Here is a 19,934-nt window from a genome sequence, read left to right on the forward strand (position 1 = left end):
GGCTCGATGGTGGGGTGGTAAGAGAACCCTCAGAAGGGAAATGAAGTCAATAGGGTCAAACCTAAGAAATGTCACACATCCATCCCTCAGCTTGCGTTTGTCACTGTGTACAGAGAACTTAACAATGTTCCCCACTGGGAACAGAGTGCAGAAATTGCCGCCATGGTACACAGAGTCCGGCGGCATCAGGCGAGCCTGTGTCCGGTATTCCGAAATCAGATCCTGGTGACTGTGAGGGGCCAACCTGTACAGACCTTCTCTGAGCTTCCCCCAAACTAAACACATCACAATGCTGACTTCATTCGGACATGTTCTCTGTGTGCAATAAAAACACTCACAGAAGGCACTGGCTGGCTCGCCTAGTGGGAGAGAGAGGATGGTCAGGCTTTCTCCCCCGGGTCGTCAGCAGGTCCACCCGAGTAAGAAAGAACTCGAGGCCACTGCCGGCCGACATCTGTGCAGCAGACGAAAGCGAGATGTGTCCTTCTCACTCCAGCCGCCAGCATGCAGGTGCGCAGACCCAACGCCAACTCTTCCCCCTGGGCTAATGAGCACTCTTACTGGCTCTGTTAGGATGAAGGAAGACCTGTAACATTTCTCCACGCTAGGACAGAGTACACATGGGATTTATCCAGGGGATAAAGAATGCCTGGATGAGATTCATTTGTCAGGAATATAGTTAGTTGAAACAGTTTCCATGTCTTCCTTCCAAAGTGCAAGCGTATTCTCCTTACCTCTTGCCTGCGCTTCTATTCTACAATGGTAAATTCAACTGTATTTGTTGGATGTTTCGCTTTCTTTTCTGGATTATGGAGACGTTGAGTACAAATAGGTTTGATCGTGCTCCCTTTTCTCTATTTCAACCAGTCCTTTACTTGGGTTCTTATCTCTCTTCCTTTGTCTCCATATTTTCACTTTGTGGTTATTTATATGATTGTTTTTAATCCCATCCAACCCCTTTTCTGCTTGTGTCTCTTTAAAATGTATCTGATATTCTATGTACTATTTAAACATCAGTTTCTCTCATTGCTACTTCCTTTCATCTACTGACTTCTCATACTGGTTGTCTTCAAAATCATAGTTATTAAATGTAGCTCAAAACATGTACTTTTTAAAGTTACAAATCAAACTTTCCAATTAGCTACTTAAGCATTCCTTCTAAAAGTCTTCCTATTATACGTTAAATTTAAAGAAGTATCTAGAGTTATAAAACCTGAACTTAAATTGCGGTTCTGTGACTTTCTACAGAGGAGCGCTGGTCATATTCTTGACCTCTTTCCTAAGAGCATTTGATTTGTCACTAAGAAGGAGAAACTCTCAGAGTTGTTATGATTAATACAAACACAGGAGTTAGAAATGCACATTCGGTGACTGTTTCCTCCTTATGGCTTTGGGTCAGTGTCCAATTGCCCCACATCCGAGTGATGTAGCATTTCTCATGTCTTCCTTTCCCCTGTGGACATTGACTTGATCTTGCATCAAGTACTTGACTTCTGGACTGTTACAGACTTCTTGCTATTTATTCACTTACTTACTCTATCCATTAATTTCAGGGGTACTTTCCATTTATCCAAGTTCTAGTTAATCTTTTTCATACCTTCCCATTACTTAACTGTACTTTCTGTTCTTCCCTTTATTTCTGATTTTTCACAAATATATTTTTCATGTTTTCTATAATCTTTTCCTTTTGCATTGCTAATTCTTCAAATTCTTGCACATCTTGCTTCTCCCTTATGGTGTTTTGTCTAGTGATATTTGTCATAAACACATGCCGTGTAACGTACTTACCCTCTGGGAGGTGTGAACCCTTAGTTTGTGGTACGGCTGTTAGAGGGGTTTGCGGTGCTGTTCTCTGGGAGTCAAGCCCTGGACAGTTCAATGGCCCTGTTTCAATTTATGCTGATTTCCATGTTAGTTCCATCAACTCATGGTTCAGATGAGAACTTTCAGTTTCTGAAAAGTGACTTCTTCCCGCTTTTTCCTTGCAATCCATGTATAAATTAGAAGCTTTTCACACATATCTTAGGCCTGAGAGTGTGTAGTGCTTCTTTGATCCATGAAACCAGAGCAGCAGCACGAGGAAGCTCACTGCAAATGATTTGTTATGGGCCGGCCTTGTGTGCAGGACAGGACCCTCAGTGACCCTGAGAGACTTTGAATTGCACCCTGATGGGTGATCCGAAACTCCCATGGCTTTTCCTGTGAGCTTTGGCCTTGGTTTTCTTTTTTTATTTCCCCCTTTAATTTGTGGTACCTAAGGACTTCTCTTCTTTTTGAGCTCTGCTATAATTCAGTATTTGGAAACACGTTTGCTGTACTCATGCACAATCAGTGCGATCTACAAAGGTCAGCTTGGCCTACCCCATTGTTCCACTGTTGCTTCAGAAATCCCAAGGCAAACCAGTCTGGCCTGTGAGCCTTTTCCTAGAGAAGCCCCACAGGCCTTGTTTTTACTCCCTGACTCTCTCCTAAACTTTAAATGCTTTGCACAAATTCTCTTGTTAAATTGTTATCTTTCCTTTCTCCTTCATGAATTCTGTACAGATAACTGAGATCATGATATGATCTCTACTTCCAAACCTCAGAAAAATAATCTTGCATGTCTTCTATTATTTTAGTACAGTACTTGTATTCTTATCTTATCCATTCCACCAGTACCATAAACTCCTCAAGGACTCACAGCTACACATTTATCTTCAGTTCCTCTACAATGTCTAACACATTATCTGCCTCATAAAGTTGCATATTCAAAGTGCTTGCTAAATGGAACTGAAACTAAAGACAGTTTTCCTTTTGCTTTCTGCAATGATCACACTCAACAACAGACAAGGTAAAAGCAGCAATTCGTGACCACTGAAAACAAAAATATGCAATGAGAGAATTTCAGTTGGCTTATAGAGGACATACATTACTATAAACAGGCAAATGTTTATGGAAATTGTGGTGTAATTTCTACCTGTAGACCGTCCTGACAACAAAATGCTGCAGCATTTACTCAGTACCTACTATATACAAAGCAAGAGACAATGTATTTCACAGGAAGCAGCTGACAGGGATTTTAAAGTAATCAGACAGGTGGCATAACTCTCTGTATTTATAGATGAAGGGCAGAGGCTGAGTGAGGTTTGCTGCATTCCCCAGAACTGGGTAGCTTTTCCAAGAGTGGCTGAACCAAGATTTGAGCTAAGGCAGTCCGATTCCTAATGCAGTCCATATGCTTAGTTACCACATGCTTAATTCCAGTTTAACAGAATACTTCTGAAATCATCAACATACTCAAATATTTAAAGTCATTCTCAGTTATATTTGTTTTAAGGAGACAATTTTTTCCCCCCACAGGAAGGAAGAATTTAAGACGCAAAAGACTGGAAGCAACTTAGCAGATTGTTAAGATACTGCCAACTATTTGAGTAACAGTTGCTGCTTTAGAATATAATGTGTAAAGACCCCAAAAGCCAATCATCAATATCTATAAAGGAATTGAATGTAGTTTTATTCAAGCAGTGGGAAAAGTTCCAAATGCTGCATCAAGAATCTGAATTCTCTTGGGTGAAATTTTTTAACTTTTCTTCATTCGGTCACTGAAGAATATTGGATAGGTTTTTATAGATTGAATATTTCCTTTTAAAATTACAATACTAGTGATTGTACCGACTGACAATGCAACACTCTGAGCATTTTTGTTCCAAAAGATGAGTCTTAAAAGTTTGTGTCATTCACATTTAATACTGTTGACAAGATCAACAGTGGAGAGGAAAAAAAAGGAAATCTAAAAATGGTTGTTTTTTTATAGTTCTGGATTAAGCCTCCTTGCTCTTTTTATAGAAAGAAGTGCTAAGGGTCATGGTTGAAAGAGTAGGTGTGTTTCTGAAATAACCTTATTCTTTTCATTTTATGCCTCCCACTGCCAGCCACAGCTGCTTCTATTGTGTGAATACTAAAAAAAGATTTATCATAATTGTTCTGAGCAAATGACACACTTTAAACATCATATATTTATATATCATTTTCAGCAGCAACTCCTCCAGTCCATCTGTAAGGTATATTAAAGGTTCTCACAGTTCTGAGTGGCTTCAATTAACAGATAGTTGTACACAAAACTTCTTTTCCTAAAGCCATGATCTAAATACATATTTTTAAATTCAGCTCATAATTCTGCCATTCTCTAAGACCAGTCATCACCTGATGATTGTATTACCTTATTTATATATGTACGTGTAGTATTCGGGAAAGACAGAGATTATCCTGTATGGAAAATCTACTATACCTTTAGCTCTGCACATGAATATTTCTTAGTTTTCCCTATATTGCATAAAAAGAGCTTCTGTTCATCTTCAGAGTCTTTCTAGGGCTTGGAGTTAAGTTTGAAAAGACGATTCTTTCTACAGGCACATGATGGGGTAGATTTAGCTCAGAATTGTCCTGTCAGTTGTGTATCAGATAGAACTTACTTAAGAGTTTGTAGAGCAAGAGGATCTGACCAAAAAAGCATAGGATATCCCACTCTCTCATTCCAGGAATCACTAAAGTGAGGAAAAAATCATGGCCTGAAGTTACATTTTGCAAATTTTGTCATAAAAATAAATCCTGTCATGAAAAATCCTGAGTCAGAAATATACTGTATTCATATTGTGTAAAACCTGGAAATTTCCAAAATAGGAATGAGAGTATATTTACATAGTAGAAACTTGGAATAGCTTTAACTTAGTATTTGGCTAAAATTTTGCAAAAGTACAATCCAAGCCCAAGGATGTATGTAAGATTGTTTTCCTTCAAGCAAACCTAGATGTTCTCACAAATATTTTGAGCCACAAGACAGAAATACCATGACTTTAAACAATTGTCACAGTCACAGACTGGAGCCCAAACTTTTAGAAATCTCTTCACTGGGAAGCAGAGTGTTAATACTGAATGTTTATTGCATCTTCCTTTTCATTACTTGAGTTTTCTGGTTCCAGTGGTAAGGGCAGTGCGCCAATCAGAATAGGGCAGGTTATTCTGTGGCAGAAAAAAAGCTCTGGACATCTCAGCATCTGGACAAGAAGGGGTCATTTTTCACAGTGCACATGGAACCCATGATTGGTGGAGTATTGCTGTTTTCATCATGGACATCATCATCAGGCATATTTAGCCCAGAACTGTCCTGCACTCAGTAGCCCAAGGTGATGGAGGACAAATCCCTGCACACAGGAATGATATCCTCGGCCAGACATACTCAGCTGCCCAGAACCACACACGCACAGCGAAGTGTGCACACATCTCGAGTACAGTCATCCATGTGCCCAGAAGAGGAGTATCAAACACCACCTCCTGTGCTATGCCCTTATGGATCGCAGCGGGAGGAGTAATGGTCACTTTGCTTCTATGCCACTTCGCCTCCCACATACCCGGCCACCGACACTTCAACCCTAGATAGAATCTACCATAGTGCAACTCACAGTTTAAGTTCCTATGAGTTCAAGAGGAGTGTGTCAAAATAATGACTCCAACTGATGCTTGTGGTCCTCAGAACGCCTTCTGTGCACTTCCCTCAGCACTGCTGGAGAAAAATCACAAGTGTGCCAACTAACTGAGCTGGAAATTCGTTATCTCAGAGCGCAGCTGTACTCAGTGCACCCTGATTACTCTGTTCCCTCTCTCCAAGAGACTTATGTTCAGCTTCCTGGAGATTTCTGTTCCATAGATCTTTGTCTCTTCCTAAATCCTCGCTTTTACCTCTTCGCATTTGATGGGGAAGAGGGAGTCCATTGAATGAAAGAGCCCCAACTTCGCCTGCTAAGTCTGATTCCCTGCAGTCACCTTCCTGGTCGTCTATAGATCTCAGATCCTCTTCCCTCCTTGAATTTTGTCTAAGTTTTTGTTTTCTTTCTAAATTTTTACTGTTTCTCATTCTAGTGCATCATTTCTTTTCACATGCAAGATCGTTGCAACATTTCCCACTTAAAGCCAAAAAAAAAAAAAAAAAAAAAAAAAAAGCAACACAGAAAACCTCTTGGGAACTTACATCTGCTGTTTTAATCGCTATCTCCTTCCTCTGCTGCCAGTCACAAATTCTAGATAAGGATTCACACACAAGCTTCCCTCACCTCCTCTTCTGTTTTTGTTTTTTTGGCATGGGGGATCAAACTTAGAACCTCGTGCTTGCAAGGCAGGCAGTGGCACCCCTTAGCTAAATCCCCAGCCCTCTTCTACTCTTCTTCATGCTGAGGACTTACAAAATTCTTTCCTGCCAGGCGTTGACATCTGAGTTTCTGACTCCCACATCCAATTTCTCTCTCAATACTTAGTAAAAACCTCTGTCAGCCTCTAATCCCACCAGTCTCAAATTATTCCTGATCGTCCTGCCTTTCTCCCTCAGAAAGAGACATCAATATCCTCCAAAAGCACCATTATTCCTCTCTGGATTACTGCAGCTGGCCTCACAGCAGCCGGTTAGTCGAGCAGCCACAGGGCACAGCCACGAAACTCTCTTCAAGGTGACCTAATCGCATCGCTCTTAGGCGGAGGCGGTCCACTGTGCTAGGAATACAGTTCTATCACGTATCAGAGGCTGAAGGCACAGAACTACGTTTCCTTCCTGGCTCTCCAGGTTCCGCTGGCGCTTTCTCCTTGGCTTCTTCGGAAGCCGAAGGTCTTCCCTCGTGTCCGCCCACACGGGAGGTGGCGCATCCTCCTCCTCCCCCGGGTCCAGACTCACTGTGTTTCAGGACACAGGTCAGATGTCCTCTCCTCACAGAGGCCTCCCCCATACTTTCTTTAAATCTAACATCTCCCCCAAACACCATTTCCTATGTTAGAACCTTATTAATTTCCTTCAGCTATTCTAGTTTATAATTATTTTACCTCTTATCCTATGTTATTGGTTATTGGTTGAGTGCTGCATTTATGTTGCAGGTCTGTTCCCTGTGCTTCTTACACACTTACTGTTCAGTGACTAAACGTAGAATGACAAAGGAGGCAGATAATAGATGGATAATTAAAGGTTAAATAACACAGTATATTTTCCTTTGTGATATCTTTCCTTTGGTATTAGCCTAGACATAATTCTCTGTACATTTATATTATAGTTCATTAAATCAGCCGTGACTAAGCTTCAACTCAGTAAATTTCAAACACCTAAAACTGGCCACATTGTTTCTTGTACAAGTCACAATAATTCCATACTCTGAGATGAGCTTAAACACTCTTAGGCTTTTATGGATATAATCAGTGATATATCAGGTGATTAAAAAAAAAAAAGGAAAGCTCAGTACAACTACTAGAGGCCATTTACATGTGTGTATAAAACAATTCATTAAAATTCTCCAGAAAACACAATCACAAGTGCCTAAAGATTTTTCTTTTTTATAATATAATTGAAATTTCCTAGTTTGGAATTCTAATTCATATGAAGAACCAATGCTTTTGCCTCCATATTAAAAAAAAACCCACACAAGTTACACAAACCACACTTTTTAGGGTATCAAGGAGATGCTGAAGTGGTGAGGATGAGATAAACTAAATATCTAGGGAGCGGAGACCTTTTCTGAGGTAAGCCAAGTATTTCAGCCAGGTTTCACTGTTTCTTCCTGATCCTTGGAAGATTAAAGTTTCCAAGAAATCGAGTGTAAGTGTTGCTCAGTCAGAAGACTTCTGGGGCTGACAGAAAAACTACTGTTGGTTACTCAGGGATCCAGAGATAGATACTGGGAAATTGCAAGGCTCCACTATTCTACGGAGCATTTTACCCGTGTAGGAAGAAGAGGAGTTGGGATGAAGACTTCTCAACTGCAGAGGTGTAATTTTCCCATCTTTGTCCATTTTCTTGTGTGTGTGTGTGTGTGTGTGTGTGTGTGTATGTGTGTGTGTGTGGGCAGAGACCTGGACCACCGAGCTGTATCTGAAGGATACAGTGGAATTCTCTCTAAAGCATGCAAGATTGAAATACTTAAACTTAGATCCCAAAACATTAGCATGTGGTTCCAAATAAAACGAAGAGGCTTCTGTCCATCCTTGGGGAAGCCCTGGCCTTTCAGTTGCCGCCCTTCGGCTCTGCACTGACCCTCTGAGTTCTGGGGAGAGCTCTGGCACACCTGAGGAGTTCGGCTCCAGGCAGGGTGTCAAAGCTTTAGTCGCGAGGGCTGTAGAAGTAAATGTGCATGCCCATGGACACCACACCAACAGGGCAATCAGAATGGACCATCCCTCAGGGTGAGTGACGGTCGGACTGACCACAAGAACCCCTCTGTGGTTCTAATGCACAGTCAGAACTAAAAAACCACTCACCTAGTCTCCCTGTGATCTCCCTGGCATTTGCCATGTACTTTTCTTTTCTTCTGAGACAGGGTCTCACTTTCTGCAAAGTGCAGGCTGGCCTTGAACTGTCTGTGATCTTCCTGCTTCAGCCTCTCAAGAGCTGGGAATACAGGCGTGCGGTACCACACCCCAGTTTTACTGTGCTATGCTACAAAATCTGTGGAACAGGGAACTCCTATGTCTCAGGCTCATTCATTCCCCACTTAATTCCTGGATATTTGAAAATTAAAACCGTGTATTTGTTCTCCAACTGGGATCCTAGCATTAGTTCTGGTATTCACCAAAAAAAACAGTAAGACGTGCATGCTTTTTGGCTTCATAAATATCTGTTCTAAAGAAAAACTATCATGGTTGCTTTTTTCTTTTAAATAAGCTTGGATAATAAAACTATAATATCCTTCACAGGCAATGTGCTGAAGATCTGTACAGTGGTAGAGTGGGCAGGAAGGTGTGACACCTGTGTAACAACGGAGGCAGATTCACCAGGGAGGTAGAACGTGAGGAAGACTAAAGCAAACTTTTGCCTGTTCTTCTCAATCTCCTTCTCTATCTCCTGTGTCTGTCTCCCCAACCCTCTTCTAAAAATCCACCAAGAAATGGAGAGGAGAAACAAAGCCCATAAACCAAGATTCAACCTGTCAAACATCTCTTACTGGAAGTCTTTCAGGGCCATCATAGATTGTCACTCCGGCATCTACACTGGTTCCTTTAAGGAAGACTTGAAAAACAGAAACAGTCTTTAGGGAACAGCATCTTCAAAGAGAACGTGTTATACCTAACTGTCTTCTAACTCTGTATGGTGGGGACCTCCGGAAAAAGTATTTTTAGCACTGGTGTACTTGGTGACACCCCTTTTGCCTTAAGACCTGTGTCCTCATAAGGGCAAATCTTCTGCCAGTTCTAAGCAGCCTGTTTCTCCAGTAGGGTGTGTGTGCGTGTGTGTCAGAGGGGCCTGTTTTTGTCTAAGTGACCAGTGATAAAATGGCTCTATTTGCTTGACAGGTGGCTGGTCTGCTTCACCACAGCATTCCATATTTTCTTGAAATAACTTTATAAGCCATAAGAAACTCTATTCTTCATTTGACTCTTTGCCTTTTTCTCAGTAAAGTCTGAAATCATTACCTTAGTGGGTCTACAATTCAAAACAATACCTCAGGGTATCAGATGAAACCTTAACATACAGAAAAATATGAAATTTCGAATGGTGCTACTATATTCAGTACTTTGTTCCTACATTCTCGACATTTAACTCTGTGCATGCATTGGTCATCTTTTAAAAAAATATTTGAATCACAATGTTTTAACTTTGTTCTTCTAGGGTTTGTAAACAAATTTTACAGGTATTATTCTATTGAAATTATTCTTCAGTGACCACTAATTTTATAACCTGGTGTCATTAATCACTCCGTATTTCTAGCTATTTTGGGGCTGGGGAGATTGTCCATAAGGAACAGGACTTATTAATTTCATATAGTTAAAACTCCTGAGTAATAAGGCTAGTATATCAACATCGTGGAACTCACCAGCTGCCAGTACTCTGCGTCCGATTAGAAGCGAGGCAGTCACTCAGTGTACAAACATTTATAATACACAGTTCTTATCTTCAAATTATTCAGCCTGCATGTTCAGTATGCCAGACTATTGATTTTATACTTTAAATTGACTAGTGACTCCATTTGTGTTTACCTCAACTGGCTTGTAACTGAGAGTTTGTAGAACACAGTAATTGAAGGCTGAACTTTCTCTATTGCTATATATTTACAAATAGGCATAACATATACTGTATCTATGTGTGCATGTAGATATTTGTAATCTACATGTAGATGGCTAGAAAAAACCAGATCTAATTATTTTATATGATTCCCTTCAGTAGATTGTAAACTGTTAACTGTAATGTAATGAGCTTTATGAATATACAGGTGTAAAATAAAATTCCTCAAGTATTAAGTATTGAAGTGGTAAACTCTACTAGAGGAAAACAGGCCGACTCCAGAGTAAGGCAGGATCCGCGAGTCTCCAGTGTTTTGTCGCAACCCTGCCTGTCCTCGCCAGCGAGACACAGCCTGGATGGCTCAGGGAAGGGAGGCACCAGAGCAGGACCATGCAGGGAAGCCGAGCCCACATGCGTCTCCAGGGGACTTGGAGAGTGCAGAAGGCGGGCTGATGTGTGAGGTCCACACCTTACACGCACTCACTGACCTGTGTTTCTCTGAGCAGGTAAAGGAGGAGAACGTGATTTTAGGCTAGCACTAGATCTGTGAGCACGAGCGGGCACACGTACGTGAGTATTTCTGTACGTGCACGTAAACACACTTCCTGAGTCACAAACTGACAATACCCATATCCTCCCCCTCTCCCTGTGCATCTCATTATCGCCTTCTTTCTTCCCTATCTACTCATGTAATTTACCGATATTTCTCCAAAGGCAGTCAGGTTATAATATGCGAAGTCTACAATTTTATTCTGAGAGCACTTTTTAAGCTCCAGTTTTCAGTACACACAGACATTAATCATTCCTAGTTACAAAGCCCTGTGTCATTTGCAAATAGTGACTGAAGATGCCGCTTCTATTCTGTAAACAGTAAACTTACAGTGGAGTGAAATAATGGTTTTTCCCGAGGACATAAACCACAAATCCTGTGCCCACACAAGAGTCTAGAGTAGATGGTTTCAAATCCGAAGCTCAAGAGGCTGTGTGAGCCACAGAAAGGCTTCTGAACACTGGTGCTCACGGGCCATTCTCCCTGTTTCCTTCACTCACGTGGATTTCTCCCTGTAGACCTCGGTTTCTTTCTATGCAAACCAGGGCAAAAATCTCCACCTTGGAGATTCCTGGCATTGAAATTATGAAAGTTTCTCACAAGTGCTTGACACTTTATATAAGTCGAGTAGATACGAAGGACGCTCAGAAATGTGGCAAATGTTTAATGTAATAAAACTTACCACAGATGTTGCCACAAGCCCCTTAAATCCTCCCCCTGGCGGCAACAGACTTCTCCCAGGATCCCTGCCACTTCCAGAAACAGGTCTGGAATTATTCTTTAGGGAGTGTCTTTAGTTGTGTCATTGTGGCTGCCTGTGTGGCTCAGTCAATTGAAAACATTACCTTCTGTGGTCATTTTGACTTGGAGGAAGAGCCAGAAGTCACAGGGTGCCAGATCTGGCCAGTAAGGTGGATGAGGACACACCGCAAAGTTTCCATCTCACAGAAACGGCTGTGAACATTTTATCAAGGAGGGGTAATCAAAGTGGATGGCGACTATGCATTTACAAATTATTACACTAAAAGCCACACCACCATCAATCCCTTTTAAAACACCCGCCCTCCCTTGCTTCCAATATGCTTACCCTATCTTTCTTGGCAACATACCTTTTAAGGTAGTGTTTTTTTAAAAAATGTGAACATTCATCTCATCTTTCAATCACTCTTTGCATATGCTTTGTATTTTCTAAGATCGTGAACCTGAGTTTTGTTTCAAAGTCAACAAGGGCATATGTGCATTGGTTGTTACTTTATCCACTGAATTAATTTTAGAAGATTCACAATTTGAGGTTTCATTTCTTGTACTCCAGAGTGCATCTCTTTCCACTGTCAGACAAGCCCACACTCACAGAATGCAAACTAATTTCATATTTCCGTGCAAGGCATGGCACTTGGAAAGTAAGTGTGTTCTGCAAAAACTGACGTTCATTCTTAATAACTCTGTAAAGATTGACTCATTGTTTAATCTACCTCCATGACTAAATAAGACTTGAATATAGATTAAATAGGTTAAAAAAGTCTTTGAGGCCATACTCTTAAGTGAAATAAATAAGACACATGTAAATACCAAATTGTCCCTCTGGTGTGAGAAACTGAAAGTGGAAATGAGGACCAAAATGTTTAAAAGTTAATGTGAAATAGGAAGCAAAGGTTCATAGGGGAAGGGGAAGTAGGGGGAGGAAGGAAAGAAAAAGGAAAAGAAAAGATATAAGGAAGAAAACATAGAAACAAAGTCTTTGTAATCAGGGAGCGGTGGAGGGGTGGAGGGAGCAAAGGGGAAAGGGAAAAAAACACCGGAAATACACCACGTACAGGCATAAATTCTCAGGGACGAATGTGATCGGAATGCGTACCTAAAATGTACTAATAAAGTGAATGTTTCAAAAAGTCTAATGTCTAACATTAGGGAAAAAATCCATTAAAATTAAATTCATAAGAAAGCTTTTCTGGTATATAATTCCAAAATATAATATTCCAAGTTATTGACAGATATTAATGAAGTTTTAAATTTCATATTCTTTTTGGATTTTTTTGTTGGTACCAGGGATCAAACTCAGGACCTTGCATTTGCAAGGCAGGAACCATGCCACTGAGCTAAATCACCAGCCCCTAAATTTCATACTCTTATGTTGTACATTATCTTTTCATTATGTGTATATATGTCTATACGTATTTTTTTTCCCTTTGGCATGGATTTCGAACTGGGGACCTTGTGCTTGTGAGACAGGTGCTGGAACCACTGAACTAATCCCTAACCCTATCTATACATATTTATATCTATATAGCCAAATAAGTATCTTAAAAATATCTGAAAAATCAATTGTTATCTAACACCTTTACATACCAAATCAGTAAATGAGCTCATGATTATTTGGTATATATATTTTTAGATATGTGAATATATAATTTTTATTTTATATAAATATAAATTCCATATGTAAATATATATTCACATATAAAAAAGTACTTTATATAAATAAAGCTATGTGTGTTCAGTCACTTACTGATGTGTGTGTGTCTGTAAAGAAATTAGACTATGTAGCTTACTCAACAGTTCAATTAATGGTTTGCATATAAATATATGTACTAGATTTGCTTTTCAACGTTATAAAATGTGCCTTTGTTCTTCTGCTAAATAAGCACTCATATCTGTAACTCATAAGGGTCATTACTGCTACTTTTCACACACAAGCAAGAATATTCTTCAGGGTTTTTAAAAATATGTATATTTTGGTGGACCGTAGTAATATCAGAAGAAAGCATACGTACAACAAGAAGGTCTAAAGTAAGCTCTAGTCATGCTAATGTCCAACATTTTCGGCTCATGCTTATATTTTGTTTTGTGCCTCACACTGTTTCCACCACCTCCAGTCGAGGCCCTTCCGATTGTCAATCTGACACTACAACCTTTTCCGGCAATGACAGTGCCATGTAAAATACCGCGCAAAACATCATTCTGCTCAGAATATTTGTAGGTTCTACTCTATGAATAATGAAATTACATGTAGGGCAACAGGGGCAACTTTCGGAAAGTACGGCAAAGACCTCTCTTCTGCAACTAAGTTTTTCTAGTGCAAGGACATTGTCTTTTTTCACATCTTTATCTCAAACAACAGTGTGAAGTTTGGTAACTAAATGACAGTACTTTGTCATTTCTCTGCTACTGAATAGCTAAAGTATGTAATTTTTAAAGGTATGGGATTTTGTAACATGTCTTATGTAGCATTGGTACATACTCGATCCAATCATGATATGAAATCTACCTCTTACAGATAAAACTAACAGAATTTGCACAGGGCTTTCCCCCACTGGACAAGATATTCTTTACCTCACAGGCAGGATCCATAAAAACCAAAGACCAAGGAACAAAACAGCTTAAGAAATTAGCTTTGCATTACATCTCTTTTTCCTCAGGCATTTTTTTCAGTGGCTTTACTGATTTGATAGTACCCCAGAAGGTTAAATTCTCACACAGTGATCGTTAGCAAAAATAAACAGAGCAAGTACTAAAGCTGCCTTTGCACCTACTGAATGCTGCAAGTGTCTGTACTCGCTGGAGATGCATCTTGCGAAGCTGGGCTCTTCCCAGAAGGCCACTCCATGAAGACTGAGGGAGCAGCGTCGGCTAGTGGTACCTGCGTGTCACAAAGAACAGAGAGAAGCTGTGAAACTCGGTGCATCAGGGTGTCCTGTCACCCGGAAGCAGGCTAAACGCTGGTGGGTGCATTTGTTTTTGTTTTTTTAAAAAAAACTGCACATGAAGCTGTCATTGTGATTATTTTTATAATGCATATGAATCATCTGGAGAAATCTTTGTAGTAACATTTTTCTGGGTCTTCGCAGGCTCCATTTAGGAAGCACTTTATTAAAATTGTTTCAGGAATTGCTTAGCGGACAGAGATATTTGTGGGTAAAAGCAAAAAGCATGATTTCATAAGCAAATACGGTTTGTTGCTCCCGGATGGCGATCAGCGTGTGGGCTGGGCTGGCATCCTACTGTACCTGTGGCATTCGGTGGGCACTGATTGAATGCCAGGTCACCTGCTGGGGTCCTTTTCCACACCATGGACATCAGGAAATCCTCCGGGCATATTTCATAAGGTGCTGCAATTTAAAACAGAGAGACCTGAATGTCAGCAGTGTTTATTAAAAAAGAAAAAAAACCCACAATGCTCAAATGCGGAGAGCTTTCATTTTCCTCAAAGTATAGCACTCGCTGAAATGTGAGAGATGTATTCATAAATGAAAACCCACGAACTTCCATCTCTCTATCTGCAAAATAATTGTTTTTTTAACGGTTTATGTGCAGGTTTCTGGAAAAAGTCTCTTGTATATGCGCTCAATACTGGATGGAGCACCTAACTTTATTAAACAAACCCTGCTGAGCAGAAAATATTAAACACCAACACAATCACAGTGAGTGGCCTGTGTACCCACAATCAGAAAAAGACAGGTCAACCAAACAAAAAGGTCAAAAAAGAAATACCTGAATTGAAGCACAACCCTAAACCAACGAGCTTCATAAATGTCTCCAGAGTGCTCTACCCTACATCATCAGAATGTCCATGCTTCTCAGCAAAGCAGCACAAGGAGCTTTCTCCGAAACAGACCGTGTACTAGTCCATAAAGCCAGCTTCAAAAGACAGAAGAGATTAAAAGTCTCACAGTATATACTGTCAGATCACTATGCACTGAACCTAGAAATTAATCACAGATGAAACTGCAAAAAAATTATAAACACCTGGAAATTTAATAATATATTTCTAAACAGTCAAACAAAAAATGCCAGTACAACACAGCAGAACCTATAGGGCACAATGAAAGCAGTCCTAAGAGGGAGACTTTATTGCAGTCAATGACACAGGGTGAGCTCAAAGAACTTAATGATAAAACTCAAGATACTACAAAACAACAATCCAAATCCAAACTTGGCTTAAGGAGGGAACTCATAAACGTCAGAGTGGGAATTAATAAAAATAAGACTTAAAAAAATCAATACAAAGAATCAGTGAATCAAAGATCTGATATTTTGAAACAGTAAAATAGATAAACCATTGGCCAATCTTGCCAAAAGAGAGAAAAGATGCACATCAATGTAACTAGAAATAAAAAGATGAGGTCACAATGGACACAATGACAAAATCCAGAAAACGAAACTATTCTGAAAAATCGTACTCCAACAAATTGGAAAATTTTGAAGAAATGGTTAGATTTTTAGACACACACAAATTACCAAAACTGAACCAAGAAGACATAAAAACCCTGAACAATTTAATAGCAAAAAATAGAGAAAACAATCCTAAAATTCATTTGGAATCGGAAGAGACCTAGAATAGCAAAAACAATTCTAGGCAACAAAGGGAAGTCAGGGGTAGAACAAATTCTAACTTGAAATTGTATTATGAAACTACCATGATAAAAATAATACAGTACTGGCAAATAAATAAATAAATAAATAAATAAATAAATAAAAATAAAAAACAACAACAAACAAAAAAGCAGACCCAAGGATCAATGGATCAGTGGAACAGATTAGAAAATGCAGAAACAACTCCAAACATTCAGCCACCCTATTTTTGACAAAGGGATCAAACACCTTCACTGGAAGAAGACAGCATCTTTAATAAATGATGCTGGGAAAACCAGCTTTCCACACTTCGAAGACTGAATCTAGACTTATATCCTTACCATGCACAAAACTAAAATGGACTGGATTAAAGATCTACATTTTAAAACAGAAACACTAATTCTGCTGGAAGAGAGAATAGGTAAAACTCTTGAAGATGTAAGTGTAGGCAAAGACTTTGTGAACAAAACACCGAGCACACAAGAAATATTACAAACTATCAAAAACTGGGATATCATCTCATTAAAAAGCTTTTGCATAGCAAAAGAAACAGCCAACAAAGTAAAGAGATAGCCCATAGAATGGGAAAAAAAATTTGCCAGCTCTTACTCAGAAAAAGGACTAATATCTAGAATATACAAAGAACTTTAAAAAAAAAAAGATCCTCCAAATTTAAAGACTCAGTGCAAAACTGGGCATCTGAAAGGAACACATACTTCTCAGATGAAGAAGTACAAATGGCAAAAAAATAGGTGAAACAGTGTTCAACAGTGCTGGTCATACCAGAAATGCAAATTAAAACAACGCTGAGATTCACCTCACTCCAGAAAGAATGGCTGCTATCAAGAAAACAACCAATAACAAATGCTGGCAGGGCTGTACGGAAAGAGGAACCCTTCCTCATTGTTGGTGGGAGTGCAGACTGGTGCAGCCACTGTGGAAATCAGTAAGGAGATACCTCAAAAATCTAAAATCAGAGGTTATATTCCCCTTTTGGTTATCTTCACAGAAGAATTAAAAGCATCACAACACAGTGATATATGCACACGTTTACAGCAGCACAACTTGTAATATTTAAATCTTGGAAACAGCCCAGATGCCCATCAATGGATGAACAGGTAAATGATTTTTTTTTTTAAACCAGGGGAAGGAACTCGGGCCCTTGCACTTACCAGGCAGGCGGCTGAACCACTGAGCCAAATCTCAGGCCAAAGAAGATTTTTTTAAAAAATGCAATGGAGTACTACTCTGCCATAAAGAAGGATAAGCATGAGACCTTTCTTGGTAAATGGATGCTCCTTGAGATAATATTCTTAAAGGAAATAAATTGGATACAGATCTTCAGATATAGCATTGTTTCTCTGTTGTGAGAAATGGAAAAGGTAAAGAATAAGGACCAACATGTATAATAGATATTGGGAAGTCAGAAGAAAATGTTCAAATGGGAGAGGAACACGGGAGGGGCGAGGGGGAAAGGAAGGAGGGGAGAAGAAAAAGAGAACAAAAGAAGAATGGAGGCAAAGGTTTTATAAATAAGGAGGGATAGAAGTGCTGAAGGGAGAGGAGGAGAATGGGAAAAAAAGAAAAAAAAAGATATATTATGTACAGGCACAAATTCCCTGTATGGACATGATCAATATGTATATCTAAAATGTACCAATAAACACATTTTTTAAAAAGCAGCTTTCACAAAGAAAGAACATCAAAAACCTCTCCAATATTCTTAACGTGGTAGAATGCGATACAATGCAGTGATGTTCAAAAATGCAACACCGTCTTAAAAGTATTACTGAGATTTAAAAATAAAGGTCAAAGATGTTTTTATCTCTTCAACCAGAAGCAACAATGCCACTTGCAGTGTGTCATATATAAGTCGAGCGTGCTCATCTCTGTGTTGTTTTTATGAAGCATCCATTTACAGGACAAGACGGTGAAAGGGACTTCACAGAGCAACAGACAAGCGCCAGGAATCGCAGGACGCAAGGCCCAGAACAGCGAAGCAGTGCACCCAGTGTCCGCACTGGTGAAGCTGGCGTTCTGCCCCCAGGAGGAGGCGCGGCGCCTGCTCTAGAGCCTCGGCCTGCGTGCTCTTTCCTCCCTTCGCTTCGCCGTGAGAAGTCCGAGCCCTCAGTTCTCCTCGTCTCTGCAGCGCCTACAACGAAGTACCTGTGCGTCTGCCACACGGAAGCTGCTAACTACATAATGAACGAATGATCGTGTGAGCACTGAGAAATGAGCACCGCAAAATGCGTGGGGCTGGGGCTGCTGCACAGCTGCAGAGCGCTGTCCACGACTGCTGCAGAAGGGAGCGGCAGAAACAGACGCAGGCTGGGAAACAGCGGAGCTGCGGGGAGAACGACTCAGACTCGCTTGGGAAAGTGAGGCGACACCGGACCCCTGACCTCGGCCTTCAGCTGTAAACCGGTCTTCAGGTCCCACGTCGTTCTCGGGGGTGAGGCTGGCACGGCCAAGCGTCCAGCGGCATTCCGGACTTGACCCCTCCAGGCAGCTCCCAGCCATGCTGAATGGGCTCTCGGCACCCCCCGCACTCCTGAGGGTTTCCCAACTCCGCTATGATGGCCTGGAGGGTCCCGTGGCTAAAGACAGCCTCCGCGGGTGTCCAATCCAGGAAGATCTGAGCTTTCAGAAGGTCGCCTTGCCTGCCACGGCAGAGCAGATGGCGAGAGCTAGCAGTGCTGGGGAGGATGCAGGAGACAGCGGGAGGACCTCGACACCGTGTGAGGTCTGTCTCTGAGCTGAGAACGAGGTAAAAGTAATGCAATGTTTCTCTTTCACCCTATTTTTATGCTTGGACACAAGAAAGCTGTAAAATGAAGTTTAATCCCAGAACTTGCTGTTGAAAACCCTTTCACGGTTGTCCGTCTTTGGCAGGACAAAGACAGCTACGCTCCCCAGGATGAAAGGAGCCTCCCTGCTAAGTCTACCCTTGGGCGGCCCACACAGGCCACAAGGTGCCAGACACAGAGGCCGGCAGACGCAGGCCCCAAACTGCCACACTGACGGGTGCTGCGCTCCCTCTGCAAATGCCGTGCCTTCTACTTAAAGAGTCCTTTCTCTCATTTTGAAAGCAAAACTTCTGTTTATCTTGAAAGACAGCTTATGCATGCATTCTCTAAGAAGCCATTCTCAATGCCCCAGTTACTGAATAGACACAACTACAGTGCTTCTTAAAACGGGCTGAAAAGTTCCGGTCGTATGTAGAAACCTCCACAATTCCCAGAGGTTTATTTCTTTTTAGTCTGCTATAATGAACTCCCAGGGTTTTAGCATTTAGTGGGTGTTCAAAATGTGTTTTTCAATAAATCACTTTTACTGAGCAAACAATGTAAGAGACCAACGTGGTCTGCTAGTGGTGCTTGTAATGGTGGAAATGACCCCTGCTTTCAGGGTCTAATGTGGCAATCGCATTATAGAAATGGGTGAGTGGGGCTGAGGACTGAATTAAAAATTTCATTTGATTTTAATTAATGTGTCTTTAAATATAAATCACTACCATTTGGGGCACTGTTATAATAGGTAATTCTTTCTACATATTTTACCAAAAGCTGTTACAGAATATTTTTAAAATAAGAATTAGAATTAAAGCTTACAAAACACACCAGGAACAGCTTACCACACAAATGAATTCTACACGAAATGACTAAGTTCTTCTTAGTAGCGATACAGCAATAGCTCGTAACAGCACTAATTCGGTTCCTCTTTCCTGCCCCATCTCCACGTCCCAGTTGCGTTCATTTTTCCCGTTATCTTCTCAGGTGCTTTCAAATCTCATTTCAGCTGCCTTTGCAGTCCATTTCCAATGCTTTCGGGACTCAAATTTTCCTCAGTTCCGTCGTTAAAATTTGAACTGTATTTCATAAAACCTGTTGCTGTTGCTGTGGCTTCTAGTCGTTCTCGATTTAAAGTCACGGAAAACCAGTGTGCACCACGGGTATCTACACTTTCCGCTCGGGCTGGCACACAGCTCTTCACCTCCAGGACTTCTCCTCTCTACGCGACACTGCCCCC

At 40.7% G+C, this 19,934-nt stretch overlaps 1 protein-coding gene across 2 annotated transcripts in view; it reads right to left on the reverse strand.

The window, feature by feature from the left end:
* The window catches only part of Adgrb3 (adhesion G protein-coupled receptor B3), a 665,862-nt gene that overhangs the window by 348,521 nt on the left and 297,407 nt on the right, over positions 1-19,934 (reverse strand). For both annotated transcript variants that reach the window (XM_010617866.3, XM_010617865.3), the window contains exons 7-8: positions 14,561-14,662; positions 14,087-14,193 (exon numbers count right to left, since the gene is read on the reverse strand). In XM_010617866.3, coding sequence (XP_010616168.1) covers positions 14,087-14,193; positions 14,561-14,662 — 209 coding nt within the window. The remainder of the gene's footprint in view (positions 1-14,086; positions 14,194-14,560; positions 14,663-19,934) is intronic.

This window comes from Fukomys damarensis, unplaced genomic scaffold (genome assembly GCF_012274545.1).
Source record: "Fukomys damarensis isolate Sample0158 unplaced genomic scaffold, DMR_v1.0_HiC HiC_scaffold_27, whole genome shotgun sequence".
NCBI lineage: Eukaryota > Metazoa > Chordata > Mammalia > Rodentia > Bathyergidae > Fukomys > Fukomys damarensis.